At 45.2% G+C, this 18,511-nt stretch overlaps 1 protein-coding gene across 1 annotated transcript in view; it reads right to left on the reverse strand.

The window, feature by feature from the left end:
- Nucleotides 1-1,533: 1,533 nt before the first annotated feature.
- Nucleotides 1,534-18,511, reverse strand: part of PRKX (protein kinase cAMP-dependent X-linked catalytic subunit) — a 76,957-nt gene continuing 59,979 nt past the window's right edge. The window contains exons 5-9 of the mRNA XM_059156555.1: nucleotides 16,104-16,199; nucleotides 12,957-13,014; nucleotides 10,621-10,698; nucleotides 8,685-8,833; nucleotides 1,534-6,108 (exon numbers count right to left, since the gene is read on the reverse strand). Coding sequence (XP_059012538.1) covers nucleotides 8,708-8,833; nucleotides 10,621-10,698; nucleotides 12,957-13,014; nucleotides 16,104-16,199 — 358 coding nt within the window. The 3' untranslated portion in view covers nucleotides 1,534-6,108; nucleotides 8,685-8,707. The remainder of the gene's footprint in view (nucleotides 6,109-8,684; nucleotides 8,834-10,620; nucleotides 10,699-12,956; nucleotides 13,015-16,103; nucleotides 16,200-18,511) is intronic.

The raw sequence follows: 18,511 nt of genomic DNA on the forward strand, positions 1-18,511 counted from the left end.
GATAATGGAACTGCTGAATCCCATGAAAGCTCCATCTTTAGTACCTTGAGGAACCGCCACACCGTGCTTCACAGTGGCTGCACCAGCGTGCATGGCCACCAACAGCGCACGAGGGCTCCAGTCTCTCAGACATCCTCGCCAATGCTTATCTCTCATCTTCAGTGACAACCAGTCTAACAAGGGTAACATGACATCTCACTGTGGTTTCAATTTGTCTTTCAAAAAGATCTGCACACTCCCATGTCCACAATACCACTATTTCCAACAGCTACGATATGGAAACAATGAATGAGTGGTTTAAACAAAAAAAAATGTTACATCCACTCAAATCTTTTCCTTAAGGTTTTGGGGACAAGGTTATCTGATCCCTTGAATGAAAATGCAAAATGACCATGGCTTCCAGGGAAGTGAGACCTGCATAAAAATAATGTGTGGTTTAGAAAAGAAAAAAAATAAATACAAGGAAAAAGAAAAAACCCTATGAGGGTATCCAAAAACATCAAGAACATGTTCCCTGGATAATCTCTATCCATCCTTCAAGAACCTTCTGGCTTTCCTCCAAAATGTATATGCACATGCACACGTACATACACACACATCACTCCCTCTCCCAAAGCAGAATGTCACCATGTGAGCACCTACTCTACAGGAATTCTGGAACAGTCCCTGCCCAGGTTTGGAACCAGATCCCAAGTTGCCTTGCTTGTCCCCGTAAGATTCCTTCTTGCAAGGGATTTCCAGGAGGAGAACTGGACAAGCTTGGTCGCCAGGTTAACAGGCTCCGGTGGGACCCTCAGTCTGCTGGGACGTTCTGCTACCCGGCTCTAGCAGGTGCTGTCAGTGTTACCGATGGCAGGGGTTGACCTGAGTGATGAGGCAGCGTGGTTTTAGCCAGCAGAAGGTGACTTGGAAAGCTGAGGGTCGAGCTATGTGAGTAAAGACAATACACAATCAAATAACTTATTTATTTATAACGATGAAGATGGCACATTTTTAACAAGCTGCAAAAGTGATGTGCAAATTCATCCTCTGGCACGGGATTAGAACCTGGTAAAGTGTGGCCTGGGCAACAGATCTGGCCCCTGAACTGTGCTTTTGTTTTAATAAAACTTTATTGGAACACAGCCTATTTGTTTATATACTGTCTAGGGAAGCTTTTGTGCTCCTGACAGACACAGTGTATCCAGCAATATTGAAATATCTACCATCCTGCCCTTTGCAGAAAGAAATACAGTAATACTGTATCATATACTTGAAACTTGCCCAGAAGAAAGAATTTAAAAGTTCTTGTCACAAGAAAAATAAGTTCACAACCATGTGTGGTGATGGATATTAACTACACTGGTGGTGTTGACCATTCTGCAATTTATAGAGATAAAATCATTATGTGGTTCACCCGAAACTCATACCATAGGTCAATGATACCTCAATAAAAAAATTAAAAATTAACAAGAGACAATGCTGACTCCTTGAACTCATTGAACACAGACAAACTTGTCCCATAACCAAAGGAGGAGACCACAATCAGGCATCTTAAAAGATACAAAGTTTTATTAAACAAACCTGGAATGAATAGTATTATTACATAAATTAGGCAGCAGTAAAATTTTCCTAGGGTATATATACAAATCACAGTGATTTTCATTGTGCAAGAATTGAAAGAATTAGCAACAGACTTTTTTTTTTTTTTTTTTTTTCCCCACATGAGAAGCTGGGATGACCCCACAGGGATCCCAGTGCTGGCTCGCCGGGGCTCACCGCACCCGCAAAGGCACTCCGTCTCGTGTCTGCGGCATCCCACAGCCAACCCGGGGCCCCCCGGCCAGGCTGCCCATAGCACGGCGCAAGGAAGAAGGAAGCTATGACCGTTCTGCAGAGCTGAAGACCCATCTCAGAGGACAAGATGCCCTGAGTGTCAAAAGGCTTGAAATCCCATCTGCTAACAAACACATAATGGCTTTTAAATTAAGACAGTTGTCCACCACGGAAAAGTCAAGGAAAGCACAACAGAATGCATTACAACACAATAATTTATAGGAAAGCATGACAGAGCGTTTCCCTGTTACTACAAAGGACCGTTAAGCCCACGGGGTCTGCAAAGTCAACTTGATAGGGAAACATAATACTTGGAGAAAACACGTCTCCCACATCCTTCGCCACCAAGACATACACACACGCGCACGCACATACCCCAAACTACCCAAATACATGATTAACACAACAGTTCATGTGCTTATCTTCTTGTTTTTGGTAAGTGGACTTCGTCCACTGGAAGTGAAGTGAAGAGAAGGCCTTCTCACCTCCATAAGACATAGGGACACACAGTATAGGTACACAGGACTTGCCCAACGCAGATAAAACCCATAGTCTCGGTGGATGGGCCTCCAGAAAAAGAGCAACTTCGGCATCATCTTCTCAGTCTCCACCACGGAGCCCTCAGGGGCTTCTGTGAATGTATTCATTTTGGGGTATAAAATCTATTGCTTGGGGGAAAAATCCAACCAAGTATTTTTTCCTGCAATACAATAACCAAGTGGCTAGAATGAGAATTTTGATGTGGTCTTGGGATTTGATGCAGTCTGAAGCCCTCGCCGGGGTTGGGTAGCTCTCGGTGCCTGGAGACTGGAGGGCACTGGGGTCTTTTTAGTTGATGGCACAGAGCCCTATTTTCACAGTTAAAATGGTCCAAAATCTAGAGGCAGCTGAAGTCATACAAAGAAATGGCAAACGCATCGCACGTCACAGGACTGTCTAGTGGTACTGGTGTTTCTGTCGTTGGTACCAAGGGAGTTCTTAGGCAGAGAGCACAGAATGAAACAGTGCCCTGTACCAGACGGACAGGTGGGTGGGCAGGAATGGGACTAGGAGTGTGAAGCCATCACAAGGACATGAGCTCGGCACATGAGTCTTCTTGCCGGGCTTTCTTTTGACGCATCATCATGTCAACAGCAGAAACCACAAAGTGCCCATCGCCACAGCAGATACGTTTACGCCAAGCAAGGTTCTCGCATGTGTTCTGCAAGAAATGAAAAGTTGGCTGGCCCCAACGTAGGATCTGCTGGATGGCCAGCTGTGACTCAATTTCCTTCTGAGCTTTACAGTTGTGTGTTCAAGCAGGCTGGTGATAATCCCCTTAGAAAAACAGCAACCGCCCCAACACATTTCTTTGCAAAACACGTGTTTCCTGAGGAATTATTTATTTTTTTTATGGTATCTGTATTTAAGAAAATATTGCCAACTCATAAAATTGCATAGAACGAAAAGGAGTTTATCTTTTTTTTTTTTTTTTTTTCTGATGCAGATTTTGCGAGTAGTTCCATGACATTTCTTCTTGTGACTTTTGCACGCAGATATCCGATCAGATACCTGAAATTTTCAGAGAGCCCCCGCCGAGCAGACTACTTTTCAAGGATATACCATGAGTGTCCCATGTGTTTGGGACTCATTTTGATTAAATCAGTCTTTGCATTACGTCACCCTGCTTAATTTAACAGTCCAGCCACGGGCCGTTAACACATGGCGTGTGCCACCTTGAATATTGAAATGGCAAGACTGAGTTTAACACCATCTGGTATTCTTGGAATTCCTTTTAGTTTTTAATTTGTTTTGCATGGCTCACGGCCGATGACCATGTTTTTAAAGAACCATGTGATCCGTGCATTCCAATGTTGGCGTGTGTGCATGTGTGTGTATGTGTGTGCATATCTGTCCAATATTAAGGCATCTCATTTCATGCTTTCTTCAGGCTATTTTCACATCCTATATTAATTCCGGGACAGTGAGAACTAAACCTGAAAACATGCATAAGGGTCAAAGTGTCTAATACAATGCTTTATCATGTTCAAGAAAGGTGTTTCATTTATTTTTATTTTTTTAAGCACAGGGCTCCAAAATAATAATTTATTTTTATAAGTCAGGGGACGTGAGATATTTGCTTTCCCCACGTGGGTGCACCATCCCTTTGCCGATTTAGGCTTGTAACAGTCGATGAGGAGGCAGTTAATTGTCAGCGTCAGACTTGTAACAGTCCATGATGAGACACTTTGTGCTGAAAGCGATGCCCATTCTGGCTCCCTACTTAATGCAAACCAGCACGGGGTTTGCTCAGTCCAGACTGAAAACACTGTTTCTGTTGGGATATCCTTACAGCTCGCCCTTTAAAAATAATTTTCCTTTGAGTTACTCATTGCAAACCATTTATTTTACTAAATCTTGGAGTCACCCTGACCTTACTCATTGGATTTGTATTTGAAGAGCAGGTGATGTATGAGAAAGGGGGAAATATGCCGTGGCTTTGATTTCAGGGTCTTTTAAAGCTCGGGTGGGTGCACATGTTCTTCAATCCACCTCGCAGCACACAGAACCCCAGCCTTCTGACTTGTGAGTGGGATCTGGCCAAATCTGGTAGGCGACTATGTAGCCTTTGACATTCTGCTGCTCAACGAAATGTATGACTTTCCCACACGGCGGCTCTCCACGTCTACATATGTGATCACAGAGGAGAGGTACAAATGGTTACATGGACAGAAAAGGTCTTTCCAGGCACAGCACTGGAGAATAATAATGTCTACGACAGCCAAGAATCCACAAGGAGACTGGAGAACACATGAGCTGGAGAAGCCTTGAGAGGGTGCCCAGGTTTGCCTCTTCCCCACACCCATTTCAGGAACACATCGCCCAGGGCAGGTGCTGCTCCCACACCCAGTACCCAAGGAGGTGGACTTTTTTGGGCCAACCATGGGAAGAAAGGAAGGGTAGAGACAGGGTCTTGGGAGTTCTATGTGGATGTCCCTCTGTGGTCACAAAGGCTCTGGCACCTACTAGTTAAGTGCACAGACATCCCTGCAGAAGGTCATGGTTGAGCCCTATGAGCAGACACAATGCAGATGTGAGCAACTCTGTTTGTCCAGCTGAGTCACGGCCAGCAGAGAGACAAGGCAATGCATCACAGAGAGTACAGACGCCCAGGGCCTCTTTGCATGCCTCGTTTTCTGGAAAGACCCACACCTAGCCATACTCCCACTGGAGCCCATTCTGCACCCACCCTGCATTAAGTCAATCCCAAGGGGAAAGCATGGGCAGGGTGCTCTCTTCATGGTACTTTCACAATCAGGTCCAAACAGGAAAAGACAAAATCTCACCCACTAATAAGTCTGTACAAGCCCGTCCTGCCTACGAAACAAGAGTGTGCTGGACACACCCAAACAGAAGAACCAAGAGGGATTAATTTCTACTACATTGAACACGGACACCCTATAGCTCATTTGCATCTTACACTTCCCACAATGGAAGTTAAAATAAAAACACGCTTGCATGAAAGTCACCTGTGCAACTGAGCCAATGTGGAAAGTCACTTGTTAGCTCTGCATCTGGCTGGACATAGAGCTCAAATGGGATATTATCAGGTAAACACCTGCCACTTCCCCCATCACCACCACAATGGACTACGGAATTTCCAGATGTGATGCAGGAAATTTCTGGACGGCATTCCATGCCTTGAACAACGTTCATGGCCACTGGTATTCTCAGACTCAAACTCAAATGGATGCATCCTTGTCTTTCCTTCTGGTTTCAAGACCTAAAGTCACCAGACAGGAAGCATGAAAGATACGGGACATGGACCACCACAACAGGTTTCCTCACAAGCTACAAAACCACAGGCTCTGCCCAAGTATGAAGATGAACATCACGGTGCAATTCCTGTGCACCAGTCCCACGGTCTTTTTACACACGTACACACGCATGCAGCACACACACACACACGCACGCGCCATCTGTTATAACCAAACACGTTCAGTTCAAACTCATAAAGTTAAGTCTACGAGGAAAACCAAGACATCACAGTAGGGTCATCACACGGAGAGATAAGATAAAAATCTACAACCAAACAATTTTCCGAAAGGTCCTACTGTGCAGTAGATTTCCAGTTGCTTAATGATGCTTAATTTCCAGTTGCTTAAATAATGCCAGATCCGTGACTTTGTACGGATATGCAGTCTCTTCATGTACATCCGGACTTCTAGAATACGGAAAAGTCCTTATCACATGGACGCGACCCTTCTTCACAGCGGATGTGCAGCTCTTTGCTCCCAGCAGGTTCAAATCATCCTAGTTGAGACACAAATTAAAAAAGGGCTTTGTTCGTTTTCAGAATAACTGGGTAAGTTTTATAATAATCGTACTAACAACTCAAAAATAACTCCATAATACACAAGAACAAACATTCCTTTGCAATTCTTCTTGCAAAGATCCACAAGCATGAATTCTATGAATGTTTATTAATAAAATCAGTAAGCTGTGGGATGCCCGGGTGGCTTAGTCAGTTAAGCATCTGAGTCTTGGTTTCAGCTCAGGTCCTGCTCTCAGGGTCGTGAGATTGAGCCCCATGTTTGGCTCTGCTCAGCGTGGAGTCTGCTTGATTCTCCTCCCTCTGCCCCTCCTGCCAATGCTATCTCTAAGTACATAAGTCTTTAAAAAAAAAAAAAAAGGCTAAGCAGTATTTTAACGGTGAATCTCAAATAGGATATGATGGCTTCACACATAGAATTATCCATGTTCATCTACGCAAAGAGAGGACAGTGATTCCACAAGCAAAACCAGGTCTTGTCTCAATGTGTTCACAGCAGAACTTTCCAGCTAGAGAGAAAATATCTCAAGTCAAACGCTAAAGTCAAATAAAAACCCAAATGGAAGGTCTCTCCCTGCCAGGCGTCCTAACTGTCCCCTCCATGAGCTAAAGAGATGGGAGACTTTACTTTCCAAAGGTGAGTGGGTTAGTCATACAGCTGTTAAGTGGCTCTGGAGAGTGGGCATTAAGCTGAGCTTGGGCATCATCAATGGGAGACCATTTTGCTTCACGAAGAAATAACCTTCCCTCACGGATGGTCACGCCTGTTTACTCGGCACTGAAAACGCCGGATCTGCCCCATCCTTTGTGCAAAATTGGGGAAAGAGAGTCAAATGTTAAGATATCTAGCTGCTCCAGCAAGAGACCAAAATCCAAGGTTGTGGAATAAACACAAAGTCATGTGATCATGACATGATTTCTTGATTTCCCCAGGTTCATCGAGAAGGTCATCAAACAGCGTCCCCACCACTGGCCGAAGTCCATCAAGGATGACTCCAGGCACACAAAAAAATGCCATTTATGCGTATATTCCCCAGGATATGCCCTGCCTTGAGAAAGTTATTCCTGTTTCCAGAATCTGTTAAAAACCTATCTGGGGCTGCTGGGGTTAACAACTGCCAACCATGAATAGAAAACTATCCCCCAAGTACACGATAGACCCCATCAGATGTCAGATTTGTGTCTCCTTAAGTAAATTTAACAGTATCCCTGTTACAAAAAGGCTGCAGTCCTCTGGCTTATCAACTAAGTGTCGTGCACTAGAAAACATAGCACGTCTTCCATCAAGATGGAAGATGGATCACGCCTTCCATTTAAGGACGACTGGATAAAAATCATTCACAAAATATTACAGGCAAATCGTTCAAAATTGAAGCAAATGAACAGAAGAGAAAGCAAAACCCCAATTTAGAAACACCTCCTACCTTTAAAACTCATTAACTGGCCTTCACGAGCTTTGCAGAAGCTGTTAAAGCTAAAGAGAATCTTTTTTAAGAGAACCTCAGGAGAATGGTCACGACGTGCTGAAAACACTAAAACCCATCAAGCAGACATGTTCCCTTCTCATCCACAGGGACACCTGTCTTCTCTCTCACTGAATTTTTGTTTCACATTTTAACATTGAGGCAGGTTTCTCCTCAGGATCTGCGTGGCAAGACCAGCAGAGAGTAGAGGTCTCTGGTACACAACGTGTCCCTCCTTGCAAGGGTTCTAGAACAGTGTCAACTTGGATGTTGTATTGACCAGTTATTTCTCCCATTCTGCATAAGTACTGTTGGGGGAATAAACAGAGCCCCAAAAAAGAACCAAGGAAAGTCAAGGAGGAGACCTCTCATTGGTTGTATCTTGCTTCTCTTCCTGCCATTTTTCTTGCCTGCATGTCATGAGAAGAAAAAACCAAGTGCTATACATCACCAAGCTCCTCACAGATCTGGGAGTAACTGAAAGGTCTTCACTACCCATGTTCAAAAGATCCTTCAAAGCCATCACTTCCACACAGAGTCACAGACCTTAAAGGTTCCAAGAAATGACTCAAAGATCCATTCTTTTAATGGTCAAATGGAGTTTAGCCAATTCCATCGAGGTGTTCACTGCCGTCAACAGTTTTTAGAGAAAGGGGGTCTAAAAAAAACCCTTCCGAAAATATTTAGTTGGTATCTGGGAGGAAGCTGGTCTGGAACTCAGGGTTTCTAGAACACAAGGACTCAGGGATTTAATTTTTTTTTTTTTTTTTTTTTTTACCAAAGGGGCTGTGCCTTGGGATGTGCAGGTACACACAGATTTCACAGGGGTCTTAGCTGGATATGGATTCTGCCCCAACAGGAGTGTCTGGGGAGTGGGACATTGGAGGCAACGCTGTCTCTGGGCCACACCACATGTCTTGTGTAACAAACCCTGGGCATTGACTAAGCTGATGCTAGAAGGACTCCATCTAGCTCTGCCTCACTGCTCAAGTCCCCGGGGACAAGGGAAGCCCTGCTTGGCCAACGCCAACATCCCCTTGATAGGGGGACACACCATCTTCACTGATGCATAATTAGTATATCTAAAGATACACCTTCCAGATGAGGATTCCCATCCTCAGAAATTCTTGAAGACTTCCAAATCTTTTGGTGACACTGGAGGGGCCGTGTTCCAGTCATTCTCGGGGTACGCTTCAAAGTTCGAGGTATCACCCTCACCGCATAGCTTCGGCACGATGGGAGGCTAAGTGACCAGGGGGAAACACAGAGGCAAAGTCAAGAGGAAACATTAGGCACCTGGATGGGACGTGCATCCCTTTTTGTCTACAACTTAACATATCAACAGACATGACTTGGGAAAACACAGAAAAACCAAAGTTGGCCTTGCATTATTTATGAACATGGAAAGTTCTGAACCAGAAATACTGTGAGTAAGGTGTCCACCAATGGTGCATTATGAGGAACAAAGGGAGAAAAGATGGTAGCCAGCCCTTGCTTCTTAAATTTGAGACTGGAGAACCACCCAGATTCCTTGTTCACGCAGATCCCCAGGCCTGCCCAGGTCTGAGTGATACTGAAGTAGCTGGTCCAGTGGCCAGAATTTGGAAAATCCCAGAAAGAAGTCAACAAGAGCAGGCTCCACTGATAGTATCACCAATGCCAAGCCTCAATCCAGCATCAAGAAAATGAGGTCACTGGCACTGAAAAGGTCAACCAAAGGTTCCCGTAGAGAGCCAGTCAGTAAATATTTTTGGTCTCGCAGGCAGAGGAATTTCTTTGCTTAATGCTCAGCTCTGCCCTGGTGGGGGAAAATCAGCCACAGACGACATGTAAATGAATGCAGGTGGCTGTGTGCTAATAATAAAACTTTATTTATAAAAATAATGGGCTTTGGGAGGAAATAGAGCAAGAGAATAACACTCAGTAATGCACATCTTCTAATACTGATTTGGTTTTTGAATGATGAAAATATGTTGTTTATTTAATTTTAACAAATTAGTCACTGAATACATTAAAACACTTAAAAACAGTTCATGGAGACACTGGTGGTCTGGGCTGAACCCTACATTCTGGGTTGGGGGCCAGGCATCAGCATTTTTAAAGTCCTTCCATTGACTCTAAAAGTCCAAGGTTGAGAATGTCAATATTGAATATTCCTGTCAAAAATACATTTCAGGGGCATCTGGGTGGCTCCACTGTTAAGCAACTGCCTTTGGCTCGGGTCATGATCCTGGGATCCTGGGGTCAAGCCCCACATCGGGCTCCCTGCTCAGCTGGGAGCCTGCTTTTCCCTCTCCCACTCCCCCTGCTTGTAGTCCCTCTCTCACTATGTCTCTGTCAATAGATAAATAAAATCCTTAAAATATTTTTTAAAATTAAAAAAAAAAGAAAAGAAAAAAATACATTTCGATTCTCGGTCAAGTGTCCAGCTGTAGATTTTGGCTCAGGACACGATCTCAAGGCAGTGAGCTCAAGTCCCCCAGCAGCTCTAGGAGTCAGGCTAAGATTTTCCCTCCCCCTCTGTCCCCCCTCACATGTGTATGCTCTCTTTCTTCCTCTAAAATAAATAATTTAAAAAAAAAATGTGTGTGCGTGTGTGCTATGTGTGTATGCACATGTATATATTCAGTTCAAAGAAAGGTGACCTAGAAAATACTACCACCGTCACTGTATAATATCCATAAATGTTGGACAAACATGTGATCTGTGTTACAACATTTATCATTCCCAATTAGAAATTGGTGGGATAGGACTCATCCTAGTCATAGTTCAAGTGAGGGACAAAGCCAGGTCTCAAAAAACCCAATTGTAAAATGTGGGGTCTTAACCCGTTACCTCTACGTGTCTCTGTAGCAGTAAGATTTTCACTGAAAAGGGATCTTGGCTTATTAATGATTTGAGCTGATCAGCTGTAGTATACAAATAAATAATGTATCAGCTATAAGTAAACAAGTCATAATCAGACTCTGCCCCTTGCTGAGGACAGGTAACAATTCCGAGCCAACAGTCACCCTCATACATATGTTGTACCTTCAGTTTCCTTTGTGGGACCGCCTCCCAATCCACCGTTCGAAACCACCGGTGTCGCTTTACGTCATCCGCTCCATTCTTCAAAAGAAACAGGCACCGTCAGTAGACAGAATTTTGACAGGACAGGGAAGAAAACAGTCCAGAGAATCTCTACTTAGTAGAGAATTAAAAAGTAAAATTAAATGTAAAAAGTGTGCTATGTTTTGAGTCATTGTCCCTGGACTGTGACCTAGGAGGGAAAATATATACATAAAGGTGTTGTGTTCTGTTCACTTTCATTCAGAGTAGAAAGAAATCCTGTCAGGACCAGTCTGGACTACACACAGAAGTAGGACTTTGGCTCAGGCTCCTGAGATACAAGACAGACAGAAGGACATTTCTGAGTCTGCCGCCTGTTTTTATCCCAATGGTTTTCTTCAGAATTTAGCATCTTCATCATACAGACCTAGATGGTGTGATCATACAGACTAAATGGTGTCATTGGCTCAATACTGCAATGCTAGTAAGTCACATGACTAGGGCTCAAACCCGTCATGTCCACATCAGATATCTTAACAGCTACGCAGCGGGACTTTCCAATTACACTATCCATGTTTGTGTAATAGTAATGGTTTCTTATGATCTGTCTGCTTCAATCTCAAGGCTAACACCAATGGTCAACTTGCAGATGTCAATGGCATCATGGTCTTTGAAAATCCTAACCCTAACCTAAACCTAACCCTAACCCTAACCCCAACCTCATCGCCTACCCTATCCCTAACCCTAATCCCTCCCAGGTGTTCAGCCTTTGACCCTACCCATCTCATTCCTTTTTATGGCCCTTGGAGCAACTTTTTTAATTCACTAAATGTCGGGAATTGTTAAGACAGAAACACATGAATTCTGTGACATAGGAAGAAGCCAGTAGATCTGAACATAACATAAAGTTTGTGAAATGTCACCTGGTACCTATGCAGAATAACTTATTTGGACATAGAGTCTTGGCACATCTGATTAAGTGAAGGATCTGAGAAGAGCTCATCCCGAATCAGGGTGGCCCTAAATCCAATGGCAGGTGTCTTTGCAAGAGACAGAGTAGGCGAGACACAGACACAGAGGAGAAGCCACATGAAGACAAAGACACAGATGGGAGGGATGTGGCCACAAGCCCAGGGATGCTTGGAACCCCAGAATCTGGAAGAAGCAGGGAGGACCCTCCCCTCGGAGCCTCTGGAGGGAGCTCCCTTCCCCACCTGGATCTCAGTGGTCCTGCCCCACCTGGATCTCAGTGGTCCTGCCCTGCCTGGATCTCAGACTCTGCTCCTTTGTTACAGCAGCCACTGGACACAAATATACCCACATCAACAGATGGTCCTGAGAGCTTGGTGTGAATCAAGCCTCACGCACAGGTCTACTGTGTCTCCCAAGACTACGGCAGACAAGACCAAGGTATGGACCCATGATTAAGTTCCTCCATGGATATCCAGAACCAGAAATAGCTGAGAAGATGTTCACAGATTCTCTTAGACTCAGTGGTGCCACAACAGAATCAAAATGAGCATATAAGATATTATACCATTTACACAATCATCTCTTAAATATATTCCCCTCCACATGAAAAGTTTGTGAAAACCACACAGGAGGTACACTTTCTCAAATGATTAATTCCCACACAGACATGCATGTCCACGGTTATGGCACTATTCAGAAGAGCTAAAAGGCAGAAAACAGCCCAACTGTCCCTCAACGGAGGGATGAGTACACACAGCGGGGTCCATCCATGAATGGAGTATGATTTGTCCTTAGGAACAAAGCACTGACACCTGCTAGCATCTCCCTGAAAACATGGGAGGAGCCGGACACAATACATCACTTATGCTGTGATTCATTTACAGGAAAGCCCAGAACAGGGAAATTGAAATGGCAGGATGGATGAAAGGATTGAGTAACAACAGCACAGGGTATGGGGTTTCTTTCCGAGAAGGAGGAAATGTTCTTCGACACTGACTTTGGGGATGGTTCCCCAACTCTGCAAACATAGTAGACGGTGCTGCACTGCACACTCAGAATGGGGAGGCATGTATGGTACGTGAGTTCTAGGTCCATCACGTTATTTGAAACGTCGAAATAACTAAGGAAAATACCGACATCTTGGAGGTGACGGTTGAGTCATTTACGCGTCTGGAGGGAAGAAGAGATGCAGTATAGACCCAGGCGGATTTCGCATGCCCAGACACCCAGATCTGAACTTCAGCCAACAATTAAACACGATCACTGTCTCTATAAATAGAAACGTATGTATGGTGCCACGTGATGGGAGTGTCTCGTGCGTAAGACGTAGGAAAACAAACACTGACCTTCATGTTTCCGAGGCGTCGGGTTCTGTCAACGACCAGCAATTTCCTAATGAGGTCTCTACATGCGGGAAGGAGACAAAAAGAAGATGCATCTTGATACGGACCCAAGCAAACACGGCCGGTCAAGGGCGATAAAATCCGCCCACCACATCATGCCGTGGAGGGAGGATCCATTTCCATTTTGCCTCCACATTTTCTCACAATTTGTTTCTTCACCGATGTGAGTTTCACTTAAAATGTACCTGTTGAGTCTGTCCTTGCCCAAGAGAAGACACCGGCTTTTACCAAAATGAATGGCCACGGTTTGCCCTAAGGAGCTACTTATTTATGGGATTCTGGTTGTATGTTACCTGCTCTCCCATAACACACAGACTTCTGGGAGTTTCTTAAACGCTGCTTCCCCACCCACTTCAGAATACAGGGCCATTACGATCTGATAGTTTATGTCAAGACATTCCGAAGACAGGCTAGCTCTAGAAATGCAAGGTAAGGAAATAAAATTTGTGCTTGTGTGTGTCTCTGCACATAACACATAGAATACGTTATGGACAGTAATATCTAGAGACTTCAAATATAAATTGAAATACCCCAGACAAATCAAAAGACCTACGGTCCAGCTTCAAAAAACCCATGACACAACTTGGCAAAACTGAAAGGAACCTTGTGCCCTGGGTTAAGGAGCACACCCCCAGACTCACGCCACAGACTCTGGAATCCCAAGGCCTGTGGCAATATATGGGAAGGTCCAGGGTCCCAAGATCCCCAAATGCCTTATTTAGAACCCCAATAAAAAAAAATTAAAAATAAAATATAAAATTGAAGACTTACAGAACAGCACAGTCCCAAAAGCAAGGGGTACGGATATAAAGGGGCTGTCCAATACGGCAAAGCCGTGTAGGAACTCTGGAGCTGCCTGCAATCCTGGGACAGGCTCTGTGGCAAACCCTTGATTCTATCCTGCCTGGCTTCTCTCTGACCACTCTGAGACAGGAAGAAACACTGGGAAGGTGTTTGGACTATCACGTTGGCAACACGCCCCAGAGCTCTGATGTCCTTTCAGCTGCCTAAGATCCTACAAGGAATCTTAGTGACAATCCAAAGACACATGTGCCCAGGCAGGAAGGTAACACAGTCAAATGCCGAGGTTGTATGAACCAACAACAACAGAAGGCCTTGAGAACTTGAAAGTAAAAATCCGACCGTCATGGCACCCAATGGCAGTGGTTTGGATACGCAAGACTCATTAGGGTCCTGCTTCTCATCCAACTTGGGAAGATCTAGATAATAATGGGAAGAAGTGAAGTTCTTCTCAACCACCATCTGCAATCAGCAACTGCACCAAAGGATCCCAGGTTCCTGCTCTGGCTGAGCGCCCATGCTGGGGACACAGGGGTCCCAGGCAAGAGAGAAGAGGAGCCTGTTCAACGAGGAGCATTCTAGAGCAAAGGACAGCAGGGCAGACCCTGATGGGTCTCTCTCAGAATAGACTACAAGGAAAAGAGGCATAGGGAGTTAAGACACCAAATGTAGATTAAACTTAATATTTGTTGTAGTCCCTTTTTTTCCATGGGACAGTATAAACGTAAAATGTTCATGACCAACTTGAGCCCTTCCCACCAATGAAGGAAGAAATGACCTACGATTTTATGCGTTGTCCGTTCTCTGGGGAAACCAAGAACCAGCCAGCTTTTGGAAAAGTTTACGTCATTGCTTGCAAGAGGAAGGGAATATATCCCCCAAGGTTCTGCCCAGCCTAAGACTGTCAGAGGGTTCCACAAGGGCTGACTTGGAGAATGCAAGAGACAGTCCACACTCTATTGATGGGGAGCAACAGCAAAGCCACAGCTGTATACCTCAGCATGGACTCTGCCAGTGTGCATCCACACAAGACAATGGATACCCACACCCCTTAGGAATGTCAATGGTCTACGGTCACCACCAACCAGCCGATAGGCCAATGGGCGTGAGTAGATTTCAATCAAAGGCAACCACTGGCAAATGTTGGCATAACCATGTGACATAATGTCACTCAAGTCTAATGGGAGTTGGACCCGGGGGGAGAAGCTCTATGTAGTATTTTCCATTTCTTTCTAGAGAAAAGAAAGTTCTGACGGCTCAATCTCCCTTCATGCCTCACTGTCTTACCATTCAGAGTGCCCACCTTCTAGATGACTATTTTTCATGGAATCTAGTTTTCTTGCTTATCTTCTAAAACTTGCCTGGTGTGTCAAACACACCACCACCTCTGAGGCCCAACCAGCCCGGGAAAACACTGTCTTCTACTTGGAAAGAGAGCCTCTATGGGAGAGTGAGATGACCTTCACCAGTGAGAAAAGCGACTGGCAGCTGTCCCAGTGTCATGAAATCAGTTTTCTCTGTACTCCCTGCCCATGGCTACTTAAAAAAAAATAGCAGAAAGAGAGAAAAGTTTAGTTCTTGACTAAACTCACTTAACTACCTTGTGATCAGCCAGGCTTGGTTCACTTGGGAAATGCAGAGAAAGAACTACAAGTCACGATACAAAAATGTCGCCTAGGTGACCAGATGGACGAAGGTAACTGGAATGCCACAAGTGGTCTGAGATTTTTAAAAACTTCAGTTTTCTCCCCGCCGTCACCAGAAATTGAATGACCTGCACACCCAAAGTCACCAACACTGAAGCTGTAGAGAAGTCCTCCTAGAAGAGGTTCATCAGCCTTAATATCAGCATGAAAAAGGAATTTAAGAATGAAAGTAATTTAAGCAGGAGGAAAAAGAGACAGTCTGCTCAAGCCATCAATAGTCCTGCCAACGGCAAAACCAGCTAGAGGAGGTGAAGGGCTTTTGGTCCAATACCCCAATGGTTCTCCTACTCGCGGTGATTCACAAATGCCTGTATTGGCTAATTGTAAATGTCATTTCTCTCAAGGCCCATAAAATCTGACCAAGAGTCATGAAAAGGTTAAGTATCATGACAGCAGAATGACGACCACCTTTTCCTGTCTGGTGGAAAAGCGGACTGTCCAGAGGACACGGAGCACAGCCTGGTAAGAACACAGTATGTCGTCCTGCTCAGCGGATGCCTGCTCTGTGATTTCTTGTCTGTGACTTTAAAAATAAACACCCCTCCCCGCCCCGCCCCGACGAGGAGGGGAACGGTTTACTTACTTTACACTGAAATCCAAATGTCTGGGGAAATCTATTTTGCCTGCAAGGATTTTTTGATAAATGCCAAACGGGTTGTCATCGAAAAATGGAGGGAACCTGTAAGAAAAATAAACAGCTATTTTTAGCGGAGAGCAGGCACAGAAAAAAAAAAAAAAAAAAATCTCTGCTTCGTAGCGAACGGTGTTTCTAGAAGCTCGACGCAGTCAGGACGTTCACGAGGTCACCCCCCATCAGAGCAGGAGGGAAGTGCTTTGCACTCTTCAAACATAGGGTACTATGTGGCACGCAGTAGGTGCTCAATAAATGTGAGCAGGGCAAATGGAGGAGGACATGTAACACTGTGTCCTATTCTTTTCTCTTTGGTCCAGGTAGACCATACGTCTGTAAGCAGCCAGCATCTGAACCTCCATATTAGATGAATTCCCGTAGGTCACACGTACGGAACTGGGCGAGAGCAAGGCTGGTTCCTAACGTGTACTCTGGGCCACAAAGATGTAGCGCATCACAGCCGGCAGTCTGTTTTTATAAATAAAGTTTTATTGGCAACGAGGGCCTGCTCACTCACTTAAGTCTTACCATCTATGGCATAGTTATCAGAAGGAAAGACTGTCGTCCTAGCACAGAAACCCACAGACATGTCTTCTCTAATACCTTGAAACAGGAGGGGAAAAATCTGAAATAAGTAACACAAGAACATACTGAAAAGGGCAAAGAGCTAGAAAAATCAAAGAAAATACAGAAGTTAATAAACATGGGCCAGATACCCACCCATATGCCCAAGGCACAAGCTGTACTTCTGGTATCTGCTCAGAATGCGGAAGGCAAAGACCCTTAACTCTTATCCACTGGTAACTGCATCCTTTAGAAGGAGAACATCTAATTCCCTGAAAGAACCACTGGCCATAGCTTATAAAATGGCATTTTCAGGGGTGCCTCGGGGGCTCAGTGGATTAAAGCCTCTGGCTTCGGCGCAGGTCGTGAAGTCAGGGTCCTGGGATCGAGCCCCGCATCGGGCTCTCTGCTCAGCGGGGAACCTGCTTCCTCCTCTCTCTCTTCCTGCCTCTCTGCCTACTTGTGATCTCTGTCTGTCAAATAAATAAATAAAATCTTAAAAAAAAATGGCGTTTTCAAGGGGTGGCTCAGTCAGTTTACAGGTGTCCCTGTAAGAGACAGAAGAGGAAAGACAAACATAGGAGAAGCCACATGAGGACGGAGGCAGAGAAGGGAGGGACATGGGCATAAATTCAGCGATTCCTGGACTTCTTCCAGAAGCTGGAAGGAGCAGGAGGACCCTTCTTGGAGCCTCTGGAGGGAGCACAGCCCTGTCCTACCTGGATCTCAGAGGTCCTACCCCACCTGGATCTCAGGGGTCCTGCCCTGCCGGCATCTCAGAGTTCTGGTCTCCAGAGCTAGACTAGGATGAATTCCTATGGTTTTAAAACACCTCATCTCTGGTCATTTGTTGCAGCTGCCCCAGGACACTCCTACGGATACTTCCTGGATCTCTTGGCTTCTAAGTTTTCAGCGACACCCATTTCTTTGTTCTCTTTACGCAGGCATCACTTCTGGATGAAGAAAGACTGGGCACCTGTTTGGAAATGGGACTGCGGGTGCCATTTTTGGTTTATGGTGGACCCTAAATCCAATGATACGGTCTTTACAAGCAACAGAAGGAGAGATTCAGAGAGGAGAAGCCACGTGAGGACAGAGGCAGAGACAACGAGGGACGTGGCCATCAGCCCAGGGATTCCTGGAGCCCCAGAAGCTGGAAGAGGCAAGAAGGACCCTCCTTGGAGGCTGGGGACGGAGCATGACTCTGCCCTGCCTGGATCTCAGCAGCCCTGCCTCACCTGGATCTCAGACTTCTGGTCTTCAGAGGTGGGAGAGGGTGGATTTCCATTGTAAGCCACCATGTTTTTAGCCATTTGTCCTGCCCAGTACCGATATACAGAAGAGACACATTAACTCTGCATTTACATTACAGAGAAGTGAAAAACTGGAATACTGTAGAATATAAAGTTCCACAAAAGGACATTAAGGGGAAAGCTGAGGAAGAAGAGGGAGCTGAATAAGAATAATGGAAGACACTGGGTCAACGTGAACGTGTAGCCATGCTTGGAAAAGCGTGGAAAAGCTTTTTTTCTTTGTGGCATTTTAGCTATTCATGGAGACGCTCTGGAGAGAGCAGAGGCCCCGTGCTGGGAAGGCCACAGCAGAATCTCTGAGCCCCTGGTTATTTGGGTTTCGTTACTCCAACTACTTTGGCCACTGTTGGCTTCTAGCGTTACGAGCTTCTCCATCCTGAGACACTGCCCAGGCCAGGCTCAGAGGAAAAGTCTATATGCACCCGCCGACTACGCCTTCCAGTTCATAGCTCCCGAGTCGGCTGTTTCTGGTCGGCCAGATGC

The sequence above is a fragment of the Mustela lutreola genome, chromosome X, assembly GCF_030435805.1.
Source record: "Mustela lutreola isolate mMusLut2 chromosome X, mMusLut2.pri, whole genome shotgun sequence".
Taxonomy (NCBI): Eukaryota; Metazoa; Chordata; class Mammalia; order Carnivora; family Mustelidae; genus Mustela; species Mustela lutreola.